Source organism: Rhineura floridana, chromosome 6 (genome assembly GCF_030035675.1).
Source record: "Rhineura floridana isolate rRhiFlo1 chromosome 6, rRhiFlo1.hap2, whole genome shotgun sequence".
Taxonomy (NCBI): Eukaryota; Metazoa; Chordata; class Lepidosauria; order Squamata; family Rhineuridae; genus Rhineura; species Rhineura floridana.
The window spans coordinates 118,450,332-118,471,546 of NC_084485.1; the positions used below are offsets into that span (position 1 = coordinate 118,450,332).

Below are 21,215 nucleotides of genomic sequence, written 5' to 3' on the forward strand. Positions count from 1 at the left end.
TGCCCCTCTAGCAGTTATTCTGTGGGGTGCTGCAGGGCACTATTATCCCCAATGCTATTTGACATCTTTATGAAGCCACTGGGAATGGTCATTAGGAGTTTGGGGCAAGGTGCCATTGGTATGAGGATGACACTCAGCTTTATTCCTCCATATTTATTAAATTTATATCCCGCCCTGTCTCCCAGCAGGAGACCAGGGTGGCAGCATCTTAATTGGGAGAGGCCATCCAGGCTCTGGATTGGTGCCTCAATGCAGTGGCGAGATGGATGAAGAAAAACAAGCTAAGCTTGAATCCTGGTTCCTATGTCTGAGAACTTGGTCAATTGCCTACCCTGGGTGGGGTTGTACTCCCTATGAAGGAGCAGGTGCTCCTGGATCCAGCTTTGTCACTGGAGGCTCAGATAGCCTTAGTGGCTAGAAGTGCCTTTTATCAGCTGCACTTGGTATGACAGCCAGGGCCGGCAAAATACCAATTGGATCAATCAGGTCCCATGCTTAGTGGGGGCCCCATGCACGTGGGGGAATTGCGCCGAGCTGAGCAGGGAGGCGCTGGCGCTTAGCTCTGATGTGCAGGGCCAGTTCTAAAGGGTGGCCCCTGAAGCTACAGGGGGGCCCTCAGTGGCCCCTACGCTCCCCCCTCATGACCTGCAGCAGCAGCCGCGGATCGCAGGGCAAGAGCTTCCGCCTGCCCACCATTCCCTCGCCCCACCTACCTGTCTCCTGCCTTTTAGTATTGCCCTTAATGAAGGTGGTGGCCGTGGTTTCCCTAAGGTACTGAAGCCCCTGCTGCCATCTTAGTTGATGGCAGAGATGCGTGCGTGTAGCACACACGTGTGCCATCAACAAAGGTGGCGGCAGAGGCTTCATCCCCTTAGGGAAACCGTGGCCGCCATCTTTGTTAATGGCAATGGTAAAAGATAGGAGACAGGTAGGGGGCGCACACGCACATGCCGGGGCCCAGGGCAAGCTGATGCCCAAGGTCCCCAGCATGCCTGGAGCCAGCCAGGGCGATGCAGAAACCCATCAACGGACTACCCAACAGCACAGAGTGGGGAAGCACTGCCACCTCCAGAGTACAGTGCCGCCCGGGAGATGCCCCCCTTGGTGGTGGCCAGCCACCTGCCTTCTCCCGAGCGGCCCTTCTCCCCTCCGCCAGCAGTGCACGGTGGCAGCAGCTCGTCATGCTCCCTGGGCTCCCCTCCGAGTGGGGTGCACTGCATGCAGGTGGTGAAGGCGGAGGCGGGTGGGCTGGGCATCAGCATCAAGGACGGCCGCAAGAACCACATATCCATCCTCATCTCATCTTCCCAGGGCTGGCGGCCGAATGCTGCAGCGCCCTCCACCTGGGTGACGCCATCCTCTCCGTCAACGGCATCGATCTCCAGGATGCCACCCACAACCATGCTCTCCCAGTTAGGCCCTGCGTTTGCAAATGCCGGCCCTGGTGACAGCTATGACCATTCCTGAACGGGAGAGCTTGACCACAGTAGTTCAGGCATTGGTAACCTCAAAACTACTGTTAACACTTTCTATGTGGGGCTTTCCTTGAGTTGACCCAGAAATTGCACTTAGTGGAGAATGCTGCAACAAAGTTGCTGACAGGAGTGAGACCCTATTAGCATATAACATCTCTGCTCAAAGATCTGTCCTGGTTGCCAGTTTGTTACTGGGCCAAGTTCAGGTGTTACTGTTGGTATTTAAAGCTCTTAACAGCTTGAGATCAGTTTACTTGCAGGGCCACTTTATCTCATATATGCCCACTTAACTGCTTTGATCTGCAAAACTGACACTGTTACTGCTGCCACATAATTCTTGTTCCGCATGTATAAGAAGTCATTATTTTAGCTTGGCAGCACCTACACTTTGGAACTCCCTGTCTATGAACATCAGGCTGTATTTTTATTGTTTTGGGCGCCTGCTTAAAACATTTCTGTTTAGGCAAGCCTATCCAGACATATACTGTAGATTCTCATGTCTTAATATCTTTTTAGTCTGCTGTTGTTTTTAATCATTTTTTAAAAAATGTTCTTAATTTTTTATTGATCATTTTAATGTTTCTTGTACACCACTTAGAGCTTTCTTACAATTGAGCAGTATATAAATGTTCAATAAAACAATGCAATAAATTAAGGAAGCAAATCTAATTTTATTTCTTATCTGATTGAACATTGGTCACTAAACACGAACACAGGCATGTGTGCACAGCTCTGATTTTCTTGTTGCTTAGCACCTCTCTGACAAAGTAATAGGTTGTTGATCATCCTAGGATTCTGGTCACAAAATGCACGTGCTTTTTTGCTTTGTTTTTAGATAGACAGAATAAGACTAAACTTAGATTCTTATTGGTGTTTCTGAAAGTCACAGATTACATTTACATTAAACTTCTATGCTGTATTTCCTTGTTATTACCCAAGGTGGCCTACAACAATTTTAAAATACACAACACAAGTAGTAATAGTAAAATAAAAATAGCACAAAATTATGAAAGAGCACATATTTTAATCACTTTCTTACAAGGATTTTTACTCTGCACTTTAGATGAAAAAGGCTCCTAGAGCTGCTCACAATGATCAGAAATGCTACAGTCTCTTTCTTGGGCTTACAACATAAAAGGCAAGGTACAAAAAGGAAAAGGATTGGTAGAGAGGAGGTAAAAAGTTAATTCAGGCACCAGCAGGTCAAGGGGCTAGACCAAAGGTAAGCACAATGGAAGGGCTTCTTCTGCTTCCCATGGTGGACTCAGAGATGGCACTTGGTAGTTGGAGTTCTCGGGGGGGGGGGAGCTCTCAGCTACAGCAGTATCTAGGAATGATGGAGTGGTATATAGCTGCTGCTCCCTCTCCTGGTGGGAATACAACCAGGCCAGTGCAATAGAACAATGTACTGCCTTCAAGTCGATTCCGACTTATGGCAACGCTATGAATAGGGTTTTCATGAGGCTGAGAGGCAGCGACTGGCCTAAGGTCACCCAGTGAGCTTCATGGTTATGTGGGGATTTGAACCCTGGTCTCCCAGGTTGTAGTCCAACACCTTAACCACAACAATAGCCAGTGAAAAGTGCCACAAGGCTACAGAAAACTACTCAACTCATCAGGCGGTAGGCTATCAAAATAAAAAGGTATCTGCTTGTTGATGGAAGGTCATTAGTGAAAGGGCTAGACTGGCTTCCATAAGGAGAGAATTCCAGCCTGGGTTACGCCACTGAGTATGCCCTCTCAAGTGCCTCAGATGCTTGTGGGAAAGAGAAGCTCCCCCTCTAAACATCGTAAAGCCCAGAAATTAACTGAGCCAGTAAAGCTATGCTCTCAGTAACGGGCTTTGTTTGCAGTCTGGCTGCAGCATTTTCAACCAGCTGAAGTTTTTAAACAATTTTCAGAGGAAGCTCTTGTAGAGTGAATTGCAGTAGCTCAAATGCCAGATATGACACTCCAAAGAAAGGACATAGCTGACACATAATCCTCAAGTCCCTTCTGGTCACCCATCCCACATGAATGTCCAAGCTTGAGGTTAGATCCAGAAGCACACTGAAACTGTGAACCTGAGTGTTTAACAAGCACAATCCCGTCCCAAACAAGTTGAATTTCCAGGTCTGCTGTCATACTGATCAGGAGTGCCTCTGCCTTGTCTGGATTAAGTTTAAGTTTGTTCATCCTCATCTAGTCCATTCCCACCACCAGAACTGGATTAAAACTATGACTGCATCCCTGGATTAAGAAGGGAATGAATTGGAGAAAACCATGAACTGGGGCCAGTTTGTAATTTAAATATTGCCAGGCTTCCCTTCCTCCCCACCCCTCCCCACAAAAGTATTGGTGATCAAATTGATGCTTCCCATACTTGGATAGGGAAAAATGTGTTCTGGCTTATTTTGGCACCGACCTCTTGATTCTGGGGTAAAAGTCTTAGGTTTATGTAACAAATTTCTTTCTGCCTATTTAAACTGCTAGCATGCAGTGAGCTTAACAAAGAATGGTCACTCTGCAATCTAGAAAGGTAGAATGGTGCCTTTTGAAAGTGATTGATTAAAAAGAAGTATGAGCTGGGGATGGTGGGGTAGCGAGGATCTATAGAATTAAAGGATCCTCTAAATGCTTGACAAGATGTGGACTAGAAGTATCTATGACTGTGAACACTAGTTGCCTACAGCAAAGCGTTTCTATTGTCCATACCTGGATTTCACTGATCAGTTTTGAAATCTCTTCGAAGCATTTTTTTTAAATGCACTCAAGCTGATTACACCAGGTTTTACAGTAAAAAGGGGCAGGGTGTGACTAGCATTGTGTGCCCCCATTTTCAGAAAAGAGAGGAGACACACTGGAACCGGCAGAACAGTCAGTGTGTCTCTACCCTGTGAATGGATAGGTTAATCTGATTGCTGAAATTGAACAGCAATGCTGGCATTAGAGATCTGTTCAAACTTGCGTTCCATAAACTTTCCCATTGTAGGTTTTGGGGAAAGAAAAGGATAGAAACAAATTATAAATATGTGCAAGTGCTTCTAAATAGTTTATTGTGACCTTAACATCTAGAGAGCCTCTGCTTGAAAAAAGTACTGACACAATTTCTATTTGTAATAGTGCATAAAAGCAGCTTGTGTTATGCTACAGCTGCAGTGTTTTTGTGGATTCTCAGGTTACATAAATAAGGTGGCATAAAGAGTAGCATTCATGCTGGTTTTTTGAAGTGAATCTTGGAGACTAACAGTGCAGTCCTATGCATGTAAGTCCTGTTGAATTCAATGGGGCTTACTCCCGGATAAGTGGGTAGAATTGCAGCCAAAGGATTGTCAAAAAAACCTAGTATAACTAGGCTGGGATCATCTTAGGTACTCCAAACCCTAATTTTAGTATATGATGACAATTGAATTAGAATACTTTGAAAAGCTTTTATGGCTTTCTGGGCTGAAAGCTGCTTAGAAGTAGATCTGAGGTATCAGACACATTGCATGTTAAATTGCATTAAATTTGATTATTCATTTAGCATTAGATAAAACTCTAGAGCTGAACAAAACCAGAAGGTTTACATTTCTTGAACCAAAATGTTCAAGATGACATTCATTTATAAAATAGCATTGATCTTGTAGCAAGATCTGGACCCAGTCAACAGAACCATGTGACTAGCTCTATTTGGCCATCAAGTCTGCATGCTTTTGAAGCTAGTTTTGTGCTATAGCATTGGGAGAGGGAAGTATTGTTCAAAGAAGAAAAGTGCTCAAGTCCTTGAAAAGTATATTTGACTTGTATCCCAAAACTGCCATCCACAAGCCATTCGCTCCAGAGTGATCTCACTTAAATCCACTAGATTATTTTTGATATTTGGGGATGGGGGTCACCTGCATTCTAATAATTTCCATCAAGGGAACACATTTTAGTATGGACTTCATTGGATCAGGCTGGCAGATGGACAACTTGGTCTAAATGTGTTAAATTAAATAACATGGTGTTCACTGGATCATCTAGGCAAATATCTTTTATATTACATTCTGAGGTCGCTTTAATAAGAGCATATTTGGACTTTCTAAACCGGGGGGAAATAAGTGAATAATGTTTTAACACATCTGGAGCGGCAAAACGAGCAAATATCTGTTCTGAAGTAAAAGCCAGTTAAAATACAGAAGATTTAAGCTTTTGTCAATAATCTTAATGTTCCAGTATAATTAAATGGTTGTGTTTGTGGGAAGGGATTCCCACCTTGTAAATGCTATCTTGGTGAATAAAATGGGGGGGGGTGTCTCCCAGGAGACCCTATACTAAAGAGATTGATTTATGAGAAAGAAGAGGAGAATGTGAGCTGTAGCATTTTGGGTCATTATTACATAGGAACTCTATCCTAAGCTGCTGAATTCATGTTGTGGCAGTGGGGGGGGGGGGCAGGTGGGACTCTTTTTCTTGTCATCAATAAACAACTTGTTATGTCTATGAACATCTAGAGTTCTGCAGTCTTCCACTCTCTTCCATTGAGGTATAGCAGAGGAAAAGCCCAAGACAACAAGATACAGTGGTGTCACTAGGGTTGGTGTCACCCAGTGCGGTAACTCATGGTGTCACCCCCATGACCTCCTCCCATACTAGACCTAGGGTGCCTAGGGGCGGGGCGGCTCTGGGTTAGGGTTGCCATATTCCAGTTCCACAAATCCAGCAGGCTAATTTGCATATTATGCATATTATTTGCATATTATTTGCATATTAATATTTGGATTGTCCAGTTGTTTTGTTTTTGTGCCTAGGAATTAGCACCAAAAACTGGGGAAAGATGTCAGAAATCTTTTTTAAAAAAAACTTAACATTTTCAGCCTTAAATGCCTAGACTCTAGTTTCCAGCACTATGGAATGTTGATTGATTGATTAAGAGGATTTATATCCTGCCCTTCTGCTGTTAAAAACAGAGCTCAGCATAGCTTACAAATATAATAAAAACAATAAAAATGCACAATCAATATAAAAACATAATAAAAACACAAAATAGCAACAAACATAAAGTAAGTCAGGGCAGCAGTACAGTTAACCATTACATATACGATATATTTCAGAGATGTGGTGGGTGGAGAAAAACAAGCCAAAATGTTAGGAAAAGGAGTCTTTCACACCACATGCTCAGTTCTAAATACTGTTGCAGCAAGTTTTACAAGTTCCTCCAGTATTCCACTGGTGCAGGCACTCAGACATTCAAAGTCTTGGGTTTATGTAACAAATTTCTTTCTGCCTATATGTATGTTTTTTAGGTTTTATAAAAGCAGAGCTTTGCGTAACTCAAAATTTCTTCTCCCTTTGATCAACCACATCTACACAGGTTCCACCTCCATACTCAAAATGAAACTGGGCCTGGAAGTGTGCAACAACGCCACACATACCTTGCTAATTAGATTACCAATGCCAGGATATCTGTCTTATCGACTACTCTCCTGCTTTCCCCCCCCCCCACCGGGCATCATGAAAGACCCAGTCCTGGGCTCAGAAAGAAAATAAAAAAAGATTTAACGGGGGGCTGACGTTTTTATGTATATCTTGAGAACCGGACCACCTAGAAACTTAATTTTTTTAAAAAATTAAAGCTGAGAATCTGGGCCAGCTAAGGGGCTAAATGGGCACCGGGTGGCATGCAAAGAATCCGGGTAAAACCCGGCTAACCGGGCAATATGGCAACCCTACTCTGGGTGACACCCCCCTCTCATGGTGTCACCCTGGTGCGGTCCGCACTCCCCGCACCTGACTAGTGATGCCGCTGACAAGATACTTCTCTAGGAAAAGTAAAGATGAATGGAGATAGACTGGAGACACAGGCTGTGCCTTTGCAGTAGCACTATGTGATCTCTTGTTTCTTGGCTATAGTACAGTTTGTGGATGTTGCTGAATAATGTGATTTCTCTCCAGCTTTTCCCTTGATTCACTCTAGCACAAAGAGGATTTGTAGATTTGGTAAGCTTTTAGAAAGCTGGTAGTAATGTGGGGAAAGGGAAACCACTAGCAGCTCAAAGAACAAAGACCTTTTCATCTGTGACCTCTTAACTGAGAGAAGTCTGTCAGAATTTAATTATGTACGTTTTAGAAGATTTTTGTTCATTTGAAGATGAGAAGAAAAGTCCAACTACTCCACAAGCCAAAATCTCTACCTTTTTCTGTGTTTGCAGCTAAAATTAGAGTCGACTAGGGATGGAAGGATCTGTCAATTTCAGTTCTCTCAGTTTCTCACTTTTCCGTTCTTAAATTCAGTTCTCAACATTTTTGCAGCAATTTGCTGTTATTTTTTTTTAAAATCCATGAAAATTCTTCAGCATTGTAATGCAAATTTCTAATACATTTTTGTATGCAGTTTTGATTAATGTACATACTTTTGTAAGCAATTTCTCCTAATATAATGATTTTGTATGTTACTTTCACTAATATATTCCTTTTTATGCCCACTTTCCCCTAAAATATGCATTTTTGTAAACCTTGGTTGGAGAACTACATTTCAAAATTTGGATAAGTGTAAATTTCAAAGAATGTCTGTGTTTTGGGTCTCATACTATTTTGGGAAGTGCCTGTTTGATAGATTTAAATGTGAACTGAGTCTTCTCCTGCCTTTAGCTAAACATATGAGTGTGTCTACACCAAGAGAATAAAATATCAGGGTAACATCAAGGTAAACAGAATTAGAATAAAATCTAAAATAAAATTTCCAGAAATGTTGAACTGGAAACTTTTCTGATGCTCTAATATAAATGAATATGTGTGCTTGCTGTTTAATTCTTCCTCCATCCTTCTACAAATAAAATTGGTGGGGAGGGATTATTTGAGCATGATTGTTACACTAGCTTGTAATTTATTTTTTTTAACTTCAGAAACTGCTCAATTTAACTGGTACTGTATCTTTTAATTGTGTTAGTAATGAATTTCATGAAAACATCCATTTTATAGACATGGACGGCTTGCTAAGAAACTGTGCCACACATCACTGAAATTCTAATAGGTAATGTTTCTCACTTTTGAAATATATGCAGCCTCAGTTTGAATCTTTATGTCTTTGTGCCAGGATGAAGACAATTTTGAAGATGGCATGCCTAAGAAATTTTAAAAGATGCCGACCACCTGATTGAAGATGGTGGTTCTGTGTCTTATCCCATTTGATTAGTAAAGTAAGTGAAAATTATCATACTCAGTATGTAAGATACATGTTTATAGTAGAACTCTGATAACGAAGTTGGAATTTAAGGGATCTGGAAATTGTTATAAGCACACTTACATACAAAACATAATGGTTATTGCCATATATAACTGATATTCAGTGGACAAAAGCATCTCTTCAGATGTGCAACACCAAAAGTCAGCAGGGAAGTAGACAAATGACAGTAATTTGAGAGCCCTTTCTATACTCATGTACAGATTTATGCTGTAGAGCTTCTCACTTTCTTTTGGTGACAGCAGTTTAATTTATCCAATGGAAATAACTTCTGACATTCTCTCCAAGTGGAAATGGGAGATGGGGGAGCTATTCAAAGAAGGGGTCTTGGCAGGTCCCTTTCCATGCAGTTAAGAGTAACTAGCATAGTGTGTGGACTGACACCATATAAGATAAATATGATTTGTCGTATTTGCTTTTCTACTGCTTAATTTATTATGTGTTCACTTTAACTTTGGTGAAAATCTTCAGTGTCTATTGAATCCTATTGCTGGTACACACCACATGACTCTCTATGTATAAAATAATAGATGCAACAATAATATTTCAGAGATTTGTATTATGTTTGAAGCCTTAAGAAAGGTTTTGTTATTTTCATTAACGAAATACAAATGTTACCTTCTGATCATCTGCTAATTTAGAGTGCTCAGCTAAGAATTTCTCTGTTCTGTTTTTATTTTCCAGTTGCCATTGTTCCATAAGCAAGTTATGATTACCTTAACTGAACTCAGATGTTTAGCAGATGCCCAGTCAACATACCACATCCTGAAACCGTGGTGGGATGTCTTCTGCTATTACCTCACCATGATAATGCTGCTTGTTGCTGTCCTTGCTGGAGCTCTCCAGCTCACTCAAACTAGATTGTTATGTTGTCTTCCTTGCAAGCTTGAGTTTGACAATCATTGTGCAGTGCCTTGGGATCTGGTTAAAAACAACCTTAATGTATCCTCCAGCTCTGCAGCACCACTAATTCTCCCTCTTAGAATCCAGAATTATCTTCATCGACAGCAGTATTCTTATATTGATGCTGTGTGTTACGAGAGAGAGCTTCACTGGTTTGCCAAATTTTTCCCATACTTAGTGCTTCTTCATACTTTCATTTTTGCTGCTTGCAGTAACTTTTGGCTTTACTATCCCAGCACAAGTTCAAGGCTGGAACACTTTGTAGCCATACTACACAAATGTTTTGATTCTCCCTGGACAACACGTGCCCTGTCGGAAACAGTTGCTGAACAGTCTGTGAGGCCTCTGCCATTCTCCAAATCTAAAACCTTTCTTTCTTCTCCAAGCAACATAGCAGAATTGGAGAACAAGCGACAATCTGTGTCCTACTCGCAAACTGGACTGGAAACAGCTGGAAGAGAGAGCCCTTCAAATGTGCTAGACAGAAAAGAAGGGGAGCAAGCAAAATCAATATTTGAAAAAGTGAAAAGATTCAGGGTGCATGTTGAACAGAAGGATGTCATTTATCGCGTGTACCTACAACAGATTGTGATCAAGGTCATTGTATTTACATTAATAATGATTTATGTTCCCTATTATTTAACCTTTATTACACTAGAAATTGACTGTGTTGTTGATATTCAAGTCTTTACTGGCTACAAGAGATACCAGTGTGTTTATTCATTAGCAGAGATTTTTAAAGTGCTAGCTTCATTTTATGTTGTTCTAGTGATCTTGTATGGCCTGACATGCACTTACAGTTTGTTATGGATGCTGAGAAGTTCACTTAAACAATATTCTTTTGAGAAGCTGAGGGAGCAAAGTAATTACAGTGATATTCCTGATGTAAAAAATGACTTTGCCTTTATTCTTCACTTAGCAGACCAGTATGATCCTTTGTATTCAAAACGGTTCTCAATATTCCTCTCTGAGGTGAGTGAAAATAAATTGAAGCAGATCAGTCTAAATAACGAATGGTCTCTAGAGAGATTGAAAAGCAAGCTGGTACGAAATTGTCAGGACAAGATGGAACTTCACCTTTTTATGCTTAGTGGTCTTCCAGATGATGTCTTTGAACTCACAGAGATAGAAGTTCTAACCCTAGAACTTATTCCTGAGGTTAAACTTCCTGCATCTGTAAACCAGCTACCCATTCTCAAGGAACTGAATGTTTATCATTCATCATTAACCATAGAATTCCCAGCACTGCACTTCTTAGAAGAGAATTTAAAAATCCTACGTCTAAAGTCGGCTGATCTGGGAAAGATTCCACGCTGGATCTTCTATCTAAGAAACCTGCAGGAATTGTATTTGACTGGATGTTATGTGCTAGAACACCAGAATGGCCTCTACAATGAGGGTTTTCAGGATCTTGTGAATCTGAAAACAATTCACTTAAAGAATAGCCTTTCCCGCATACCTCAGGTGGTTACAGACCAGTTGCCTTCACTACAGAAATTATCTATTGACAATGAAGGGAAAAAACTGCTAGTGTTGACCAACTTGAAGAAATTACTTAACCTGAGAACTTTGGAATTGATCAGCTGTGACTTAGAGCGGATTCCACATTCTATCTTTAGCCTGAATTATTTGCATGAAATAGACTTAAAAGAAAATAATATCCGAACGGTAGAAGAAATAATTAGTTTTCAACACCTTGAAAACCTTTCTTGCCTGAAACTGTGGCACAACACAATTTCTTACATCCCAGTGCAGATTGGAACCTTAGCAAATCTGGAGCAGCTCTATTTAAATCATAATAACATCAAAAAAATCCCACCACAGCTCTTTCTTTGCATAAAGCTACATTATTTGGACCTTAGTTATAACAAGCTGACATCTATTCCTCATGAAATCCGGTATTTAACAAATCTGCAGTACTTTGCTGTAACGAAGAATCATGTAAGTAGAAGCTGAGTATTTGTGTAAAGTGAACTTTAGAAAGCTAGTCTTTCCACACCCTTGCCTACTCTTATTTTCTCTTCCTTGCCTGAGGTCTGTTATGACAGTTTTGTAAACAAATTTCAACTGAGAAGACTTCATTCAGGCTTACTGATTGATTTGTGTCTAGTGAGTTGTATTCAGATTTTGATTCAAGGGGCATCATGTACATGATGAGTGATGTAAACTGAAACACGATTGATGCTACAGTAGACATAAAAACATATGGATCAAAGTCTTGTGTAAAAGACTGGCACTTGCTCAGCATTTTGTTACATTCCTGCGATTAACTTTTCAGAAACTAGAGCAAACTGTTTTATTGTTTCCTACTTTAAACTGAGAAGCCACATACTACCATAGGCAAAACAAAAATGTAAGCCTCCATTTTGGCCTGTTGTGGATTTGGAGAATTTAACAAAACCATTATTAATATATTAATGTGATATTGTGAGCAAATAAAAATTAGGACCACCCCAAAATCTTAAAACTGTGAGGGAGCTTTTGAATTTCACAGAATTTTTCCTCAAACCTGATGTGAAACAAAAAATAAAAACGAGAGAGAAAGATCAAGACAAAAAAGGCATGATAGAAGCTTTGTCCTGCATTGGGTTACAGCAGGGGTCACCAAGCTTTTCTGAACCCATAGACACATTTATCAACCAGAAAAACTGTTGTGGGCACCACACACTTCAACCAAGCACACATTTCAACCTATTATATTGGCCACAAGAGAATGTGTTCTTTCAAGCTTAATGTCAGTGGAGGGAGGTGAACCTATAGGCACATCTATGCCCACAGCTGCCATGTTTGAGATCCCTGTATGTCAGTCTTAAGATACTGAATCAGGATATTATTTCAGATTAGTTTTTAGTTTTATTCGTGTCAACTGCAGGTGCACCAAAGATACTGGCACAAAGAAGCAATGGCCACTTTTCCTCTTGAAAATATAAAATGCAGCATTAAAATCTGATCTAAGTGCACCTTGAAACATGGGCTGCTTATAAAGCAAGAAAGCAGTGTTTTTTTTTTAAGTCCTGTTGTACCTGTGAGCTTAAGTTCTGTTGTTGCTCTGGTAAGAAAAATCTTCAGTATTGGGGTGGTGAAATGATTTTTCACCTTTGAGGGGCAGAGCAATCCAAGTGCCGGGGCCAGTGGAGGAGTCATCTGTGGAAAGCTCAGCGGGATCGTCCTCCTGCTCGGGAGCCGCGTGCATGAGCCAGCCAGGAAGCACCGGCTGTGACAAATAGGCCTCCGAGCGCTCCCCATAGGCCACAATGGGATTTTTTCCCCTGTCCCTGCCAGAGTTTGAAAGGAGATCAGGACCCAGGGGAGGATCTGAATGTGAGGAGGATCTCACATAAGTCCCCCCCCCCACCTGCAGCTCCATCTTGTCCTGCCAGCCCTCTGTCCACCAGGCTGGCAATCCCCAGTGGACTCGGCAGGCTCCTGGCAGAGCCACATCTCCACTGCGGCGGGGAGCTGCTGTTGGCGGAGCACGGTGCAGCCGGTGCTCCCCAGCATCCAACTGACCCCAGCCCGGTGGAATGGTGAGTTGGATTGCGCCCTTACTCATGCAGTGATTTAAATCTTCATACCACATACAAGAAATCCTATACAAAACTCTGGTTTTCTGATGAGTTTTTTTATTTCAGCTAGAACAGTAGCAACCAGCTTAATTTTTCCATCTCTTAACATATCACTGATTTTCAAACCTATTTGTCTCTTCTTCCTGCACCCCATCCACCTTAATTAGCCTGTTTCAAATTTAAGTGTTAAAGGGGTAGGTCATTTGACTGGTGATGTACCCCCTTGAAGGATTGTTTCTTCTGACTGTAGCAGACTGTTCAGATCACTGGTTCATTGCATGTCATTCTTCTGTTTGGAAACATGCCATAAAATAGGTCATGTGAATCAGCCACAAGCTGTTAATAAACTGTTGTGTAGCTGGGAATCCCACAATGCAATACGCATTTTCTCAGCCATCTATATTTACAAAAGACTTATTTTGGGGTGGAGAAACAGAGAGAACCCTCACTGAATGTTTTGTTTGTGTGTATCCTAGATATATCAGCATGATTTAGGAATACATGAATTGCTTGATTATAAATTAATGACCATACAATATAATATCTTTTTTTTCTTTTAGATTGAGGCACTTCCAGATGAATTATTTCAGTGCAGAAAGCTGCAATATCTCCTTCTGGGACATAACAGTCTGATGCATTTGTCCCCTCGAGTTGGTGAACTCTCAAACCTTGTTCAACTGGAGCTTAAAGGAAACTATCTAGAGTCTCTTCCTGCTGAGCTGGAGGAATGTAATTCTCTGAAGCGGAGTTGCCTAATCGTAGAAGAACACTTGTTAAAAACCCTCCCACTTCGGGTAACAGAACATATGCAGATGTGCTTGGACAAAGTCTGAGATGCTCTGTGTACAGGAACAAAACCCTCTTGAGCATTTTACATAATAGCTTTAAAGGAAAGTATACATGGCGAAAAGTGAAATGCAAGAATTTTGTGGCTTTTTCTTAAGTCTGCAGCTCTTGGCCTAAGTCTCTATTGATAAGAAATTCACATTTAAGTCTTGTCAATTATATATTATATTATCGTGAATAACTTGAAATTTAAATCGATGAGCAGAAATTAATCGTATATTCATGGTTTTGAGTGACTGGGAAAGAAAAATATATAGTTTGTCTGAGTCTAACAAGGGTCATTTTTCCATAATTTTTTCTTGGAATAATTCTCAAATAATTTTCTGTAAAGGCCAACAAACAGCATAATATCCAATTGTGTGATCCTGCTTGTGCAAACAGGGCTTAGCATTCCTTCCACTCTGCAGCCCCTCAATTGTCCCCAAAATCTGCTTTGAAGGGGTGGGAGACCCTCCAGAGCAAATTGGGGGAGTGTGGGAGACTGCAGAACCAGGGAGGAAGAGGGTTCCTGTTGCAGTGGTTGGCACACACCATCAAATCTTGCACATAACTTTTCACACATGTTCACCCTTGCTGGATGGTGGTGGAAGAGAGGCTGTTCGTGAAGGCTATCCTATATAAAACACCACTCTTTATTGCACTGAGGAAGTTTTCAGAGAGTTCTGCAACAGATGATCTTCACTTCTATTTACAAGTGATATGGAACAATTCCTCAGGAATTTCTTCAACACAAGCTTATTGAAATTTCACTGAAGAAGAGTTCCTAAACTGTAAACTGTGTCCAGAATATCCCACTTCACTTCATTCTGTTTGGATTCCATGTTATTTTACATTGCTCTAAAGTAGTGATAATGGAATAAACTATGGATGATATCTGACCACATTATACTCAGGGTAGTGCCACTCAATGCACTAATAACTTAAGTCCATTCATTACAGTGGGTCTACTTTCAATATGACTTAGTCAGATGCCATCCCATCTGTGAGCATAGAGGAATCCAGCTGGGCCTTTTTTTAAAGGTGGAATTGAATCTTGGACAACTAGGCAAATAGTCATTTTTAGCACGATAGATGTCACCTATTTTGTGTTATGATTAGTAGGCATGTGCTTGCCTACACAAATATAATTTTCTAGCACTGGCCTCTAACCTTAGGGCAGCTATAGAACTTTAGCATGTCATGTGGAAGGTCTTTTTCAGTACATGGCTATTTTTTAGTGTTTCAGTATTTTCTTGCACCTCCCAGTTGGAGTTCTGATGTACTACTGGAGGGAGATGTCAAAGATGTACTTTAAGTTCTAAGCAAATAAGAACACTGCTGTTTTTAAGTACTTATGGATTATGTAGAGAATTTTTCTTACCAAAAACATTTTTAAAGCTAAGAGATGGATAACCCTTTAAGCTTGCTCCTTATTCAGTAGCACATGTTAGGAAAACTGCTGTAATTTGAGGAGTGTTCATATTATACCAGTCTTTATGTAAGTTCCTACAGCAGATGAAAGATTATGTGCAAATATAGTAGGTTGGATTCAGACTTATGCTTAAAGCAGCCCCATAGAATAAATAAGACTTAAGTCAATCATGACAAGTTAGTCATGACTAATTTGTCTCACTGGTTTCAGTCAATCTACTCTAAGCATGACTAAGTCTAGCTACAATTCTATTTATGTATTATATCTACTTCAGTGCTGTTCTGAGACATCTTTCTTTGTTTGCCTCCCCTGATTATAAAATGTAAACTTATTAGCATGCATTCAGAGAAAGCATACCTTATATTTCCATGTGATGTAGTGTTCCGTATGCCGATTTTGTGAGGTTGAGTGACATCAGAAAGGTGTGCTTTTGTAACTATTTTTTATTTATTTTTTTACTTTGTTTCTTTAAAAATAGCTCACTTTATCTCAGAAAAACTAAATAACTAAACAAAACTAAGTTAATCTCTCGAACATTATCTTACTATGTTAACATCTATCTATCTCAATTATTACATTCCAAAGACCTTTTTAAATAGCTCTCAGGGAACAAAAAAGAAGTTCTGTATTTTTCATGGATCTGGTACAGATCCCAGTCTCCCAGGGTTTTTTTTTCCAAGGTGGGGTATTTTACACATCAACATGCCAAGCAATATCCTTCTGTTTGGTTTCCTATTATTCAAATCAAGCAAGTTGTGTTATATAACGGAACACTCATATGCTTAATACATAGGACTACACTGAGATAGGACAGTGTGTGTGTCAGAATTCACCCTAGATGAGGCTTCTTTCATGTCATGTAAAAGATGCAGATCTGGAATAACATGGCAGTCAACTGTGTTGCTGCTCTTGATGAGTTTATACTAGGAAAAGGTCATTGACATGATTAGCTTCTTAGCCCTCACATTACCTCTTTTACCCATAACAAAATCAGCTACAGTGTACTCAAGCTTGCCTCTCCTTTTATCTTTTACTTCTTTCTAGCTTTGTTCTTGCCCTGCTCAGTTTCTGATGTTTGCCTGTGAACAGTCATCTCATAAATGGATGGCATTAATCTTGGTGTTAAATGGCACCACATCAAAACAGTTTAAATCACTGTAGTCAGAACTGTGTGAATAGTTATCACTCACTCACACACACACACACAGTTTTAACCTTAATTGTGTTTCAGAAATTGATGGACACCTTTATTTTTTTGTTGACTTTTGTTTTAAAAGCAGGTCTTTAAAATGAAAAAACAAAATCCAACTGGGCATTTTTAAGAATAATCTCAGCCATATGCATCTGGCACTCTTCATTTTAACTATATCATGTGTTGGTTCATTTTTTTTAGTAGTAGTAGTGCATTGATATAGGAATAGCTTTGATTTCTTGAACATTCCCCCCACTCAGATTTTTATGCCCTAGCATAGGGATAGCCAACATGGTGCCCTCCAGATGTTGTAGACTTCCATCATCCCTGACCATTGACTAAGTTGACTGGTACTGATGGGACTTGTAGTCCAAATCATCTGGGGGGCACCATATTGGTACCCCTATTCTAACATTTTGCAATACATAGTGACAACAACAACAAAGGCTTCTGTGCTGCATTCCTCAAGGATCTGTGGGAACAGGAAAGGGCTGAAAGTGTGAATAACATTTGCAAAGATGATCTCTATAGCATATGGCTATAACACACAGGTATGAGTACATGATAATTTGCCTGATCATGGCCTAACTCTGAATTAAATAACTTGAGTATAAGAATTTTCTCCTTTAAAGTGGGACATTAATCAAACCGATGTTTAAATCGTACTGCAAACATTCTTAACAAAAGCAAGAAGATGAAAGGCTGGCAATTCTTACCTTAATGCATGCCACAGTGGCTTCCTTTCTGTATCCTGACATCCTTTAGATGGCAGAGTTGAACTACAAGTATTTTTGAAAACTTTTGTTTCCCAACTTCATACTCAGCATATTGCATTGAAATAAAGATAATTTCAGCAAGTCAGTTGCTAAATCCACCTTCATAATTATAGGACAAGCTATGTTAATCACAACCCATATTTGTATATATCACACAATGGCTTTTCAATTTGTTTCAGTACTGTTTTGTTACTGACTTTGGACATGGGGGAAGGAGTGTTTAAATATGGTCTTGCATATATTGGCAACTTCTGTTGAAAAAATATTTGAATAAAATTCTATTAAATTGTCTATGTTCAATCCTATTTTTGTGTCAGCTTAATTTTTTCCTTGTTGAAAATGGGTCAGGGTCTGGTTAAGCCTTGAAGGTTAACATTAAATTATACGCACCACTCAGCCAAAGGTAAGCATTTTTATTATGTGCCTTTTAGAAGGAGAAATTATACATATGTTCTACTCAACAATAAGACCTTAAGTGCTGGCTGAGTTGTATGCTTATTCTTCTCCAATATGAAGGAATTGAAATATTAGAAGCTATTAATAGCCTTCTAAACACCAGTCTGATATAATTTTCAAAAATGTTCTCCTTTGTAAAAGTATTAAATATTCAGAAAAGTGTAGTTTATCATGCATGAGCCACTTTTTCTACTTTACATATGAAAACAAAACCAATATAGCTACTACCCAACAGCTTTGGCAACTACTAGCCAAAGGAAGGAAAAATATTTGGTTACTTGACATAGCAATTGAGGCTCTGATTACTTGGAAGATTCATCTTAATGCAGAATGTAGAGGTGTAACACAATTGCAACAGAAGAACATTGTGTAGCAGTATACTGCCTTTGTGTAACAGTGTACATTTAAAGAAAAGTTTTACCAGGTTTTTAGATATTTTTTAAAGAAAATATATAAAGCCAGCTCTGTGTAATGTCTTAACATCTTCAGCATCAAAAGCATATTAAATAAATCTACCAGACAAATTGTCAGCAGTCTGGCCCAACTTTGCATTAAAGTTAATTTTGCATGGTGGCTTTAACTATCATAAGGCACTTGGTGAATGGGACCTAATAAGCCTGGTTGCCTTGCTCCCCTGTGCTCTATTGTAATATTCAGCAGCTACCAAGAATGTGCTCTTCAATAAACTACAACAAAGTTGCTCCATAATAATATTAAAAAATGGCCAGGGGCTGGCAGATAACTACTTCTGAATTTGGGGAGGGGGGTTATCTCTACCCCCCAAAGATCAATATTTGGCATGTATTTGCTGCCTATGTATGTTCTCTGAAAGAAGTGAGTCAGTGGGAAAATGGGGACAAAACTTCCACAGCCTATATGAGGAGAAGGAGGGGGAGAACAAAATGGTCTTGCTCCTGCCAGATGTGCAAGAGCATATTGTATCCCCTGAATGTTCTTTAATGGAGGACTAACCCCAGAAGCTCTTATCGAGATTGTATTGTGGACTGCACCAGCTCTTCCCAATAAGTTCAAGGTTGTAAAGTGTTAAATTCCTGGTACAGGCATACATTAAAACTCTCCTTCCTCTTCAGTTCTCTCTGCAGAAGTATTGACAGCCTTTTCTACCCTGCCATGGTTTGGGTTGCTCGAGTGGAAGCTAAGCGGGAAAGGAAATTTTAATGTGTTCTATAATATCATACACTATTAAAAGGCACAACGGTTACCACTCCCACGTTTATTTAGAGTTATGTGGACTAGAAATCCAAGTTGTGACTGAAGCTGTTGTGCTTGGCAAAATATAACTAGAGCTGATTAGGATAACATAGTATAATCTTCATGCCCTTAGAAAGGAAAACCCAGGCAAGATGCCATCAGCATGGACAAACCTTTTTATTTTTTAGTATTTTGAGGAAAGCTTGTATCACATAAATGAAAACACTCCCTAGCTCTAATAATCTGAGGCAAGTATGCCTCTGAATGCCAGTTGATATGAATCCCAAGTGAGAAGGGTGTTTTTGCACTCATGTCCTGTTTTGCAGCCTTTCCATAGGCATCTGTTTGCTTGGCCGCTGTAAGAATAGGATGCTGGATTGGATTGGCCTTTGGTTTGATCCAGAAGGACTTACACTTACTTTCTTAGGGCCCATCCATACCTAATGGCAAAAATCCACGCTTTCCATACTTGGTTGGTAGCCTCGAGATCCATACATGTCCTGTTTGTGGTCAGATTATCGTGAAAACCAGATTATCAAGCATCCATACACGTGGGCTTTTTTTGTCTAAATTGCTTTAGCGTTGGCCACTCCCCTAAGATCACCCCTTTTCAGTGATTGGTCCATAGCAGTTGTTTGCTTTTGGTATGCTTTTTCAGAACAGTGCAGAAATGTCTTATCTTTTTTAAAATTCCCATGCATGTACAGGTTTGTGGATGTGCTATTGGGTAGGAAGGAGATGGGGCTTGGCATATGACAGAGAAACGTCATGGACCACCTATTGCAAGAAAGTGCGCAGCATTACATCTGAGCACACAGATGTTAATGCGATTGATTATCAATAAAGCATATCAGGTTTTTAGTGGTATTTATAATGCAGATTTGTGAACGTGAAAATCCATGCTAGCTTGCAACTTCATATGGACGATGGTGAATTAATGAGGACACAAAGCTGTAACACTGCATATTATACAGTCGTATGGACAGGCCCTTAGTAACAAAGTAGATCCCTTATTCTGTACTGTAGCCCTGTTTACACTTTTACAACCCCTTGCCACCCTTCATTTTTATTTCTCTTCCCACCCACCCTCCTACCCTGATAATATTTTTTTCCAAGGTGTTCACAGTGTTCTAGATATTAGTATAGTTTCTTAAAAGACTTGTGGAAAGGATTCACACAAGTAAGAGCAAATATTGTCTCTGGACAACATGTATTCTATAGCCCTGTGTTTGCATATAACATTAGGACAAACCAAGAACAAACCTCTTGTGGAGCATGCATGACAAACAAACCTAGGCTCCAATGTAACACTAAGCCAAATCTTGGCTTAGCATCAAGTAGTATGGGCGCAGAGATTGTGCTATGGAAACTTGCTCATTTGTGTTGAGCCATGGTTTGATTTAGCATTACATGCAAACTAGGTCATTGTATAGAATTCAAAGGTATACTTCTGGACTTTAAAACTTTACTCACTATATTCACAATGGTGTTGTTAAAATCATCCTGTTAAAAAAATTCATTGAACATTTTACAGTAGGAAGGGGGGGCATTGTAAATGTTACACTGAGCAGCAAGAAATCTTGCAAATAAAGAGAACCTCTAAATCGAAATGAAAATATGAACTTTACTGATAACCAGTTCCTAATCCTTGCTTCAAGCCATAGTTATTTACAGTATTTAAGGATTTAAACAAAAATCTGTGTTGCACTCTGGCTCCATCTATTGACACAACAGCAGAATTTGTGAAAATTATGCTTCTGTGCTCAAGGGTCTAAAGGAATACATTTGCTTTGTAAACATTGACTTTTTGTGCATATTGGTGGCAACAAAGACTGCATTCTCACTTCAAGGTCCTTTCTGCTAAAATGATATAGTATTTTACAAGTGTATACTTTTAGATGAATATGAATCGATCCACTTGTGTTATACTCCTATACGTCAGCCAACTTCATCACTCGCGATAATGAAAAATTAAATTTATCTCTGTAAAATAATCTCAATTCAAAAAAGTTTTTTTACAGAGTTTGATTTTGTTGCTAGTGTCCTTGTGTTGATTTGTAGGCCTTGGATAATTCAAGAACATAAAGAAAAATACTTTAATGAATCACTATTTAAGCAAGGGATTTGATATAACTAGTTATTTATTAAAGAACTTCTGTTGGCTTAAAAAAACCTCTGCTTCTATTTCCATTCAT

General features: G+C 39.8%; 1 protein-coding gene across 4 annotated transcripts in view; it reads left to right on the forward strand.

Moving 5' to 3' along the window:
* LRRC8B (leucine rich repeat containing 8 VRAC subunit B) overlaps positions 1 to 17,657 on the forward strand; it is a 52,565-nt gene extending 34,908 nt beyond the window's left edge. For all 4 annotated transcript variants that reach the window (XM_061633596.1, XM_061633594.1, XM_061633598.1 and 1 more), the window contains 3 exons: positions 8,512 to 8,614; positions 9,343 to 11,502; positions 13,688 to 17,657. In XM_061633596.1, coding sequence (XP_061489580.1) covers positions 9,367 to 11,502; positions 13,688 to 13,960 — 2,409 coding nt within the window. In that variant the 5' untranslated portion in view covers positions 8,512 to 8,614; positions 9,343 to 9,366 and the 3' untranslated portion in view covers positions 13,961 to 17,657. The remainder of the gene's footprint in view (positions 1 to 8,511; positions 8,615 to 9,342; positions 11,503 to 13,687) is intronic.
* The last annotated feature ends 3,558 nt before the right edge of the window (positions 17,658 to 21,215 follow it).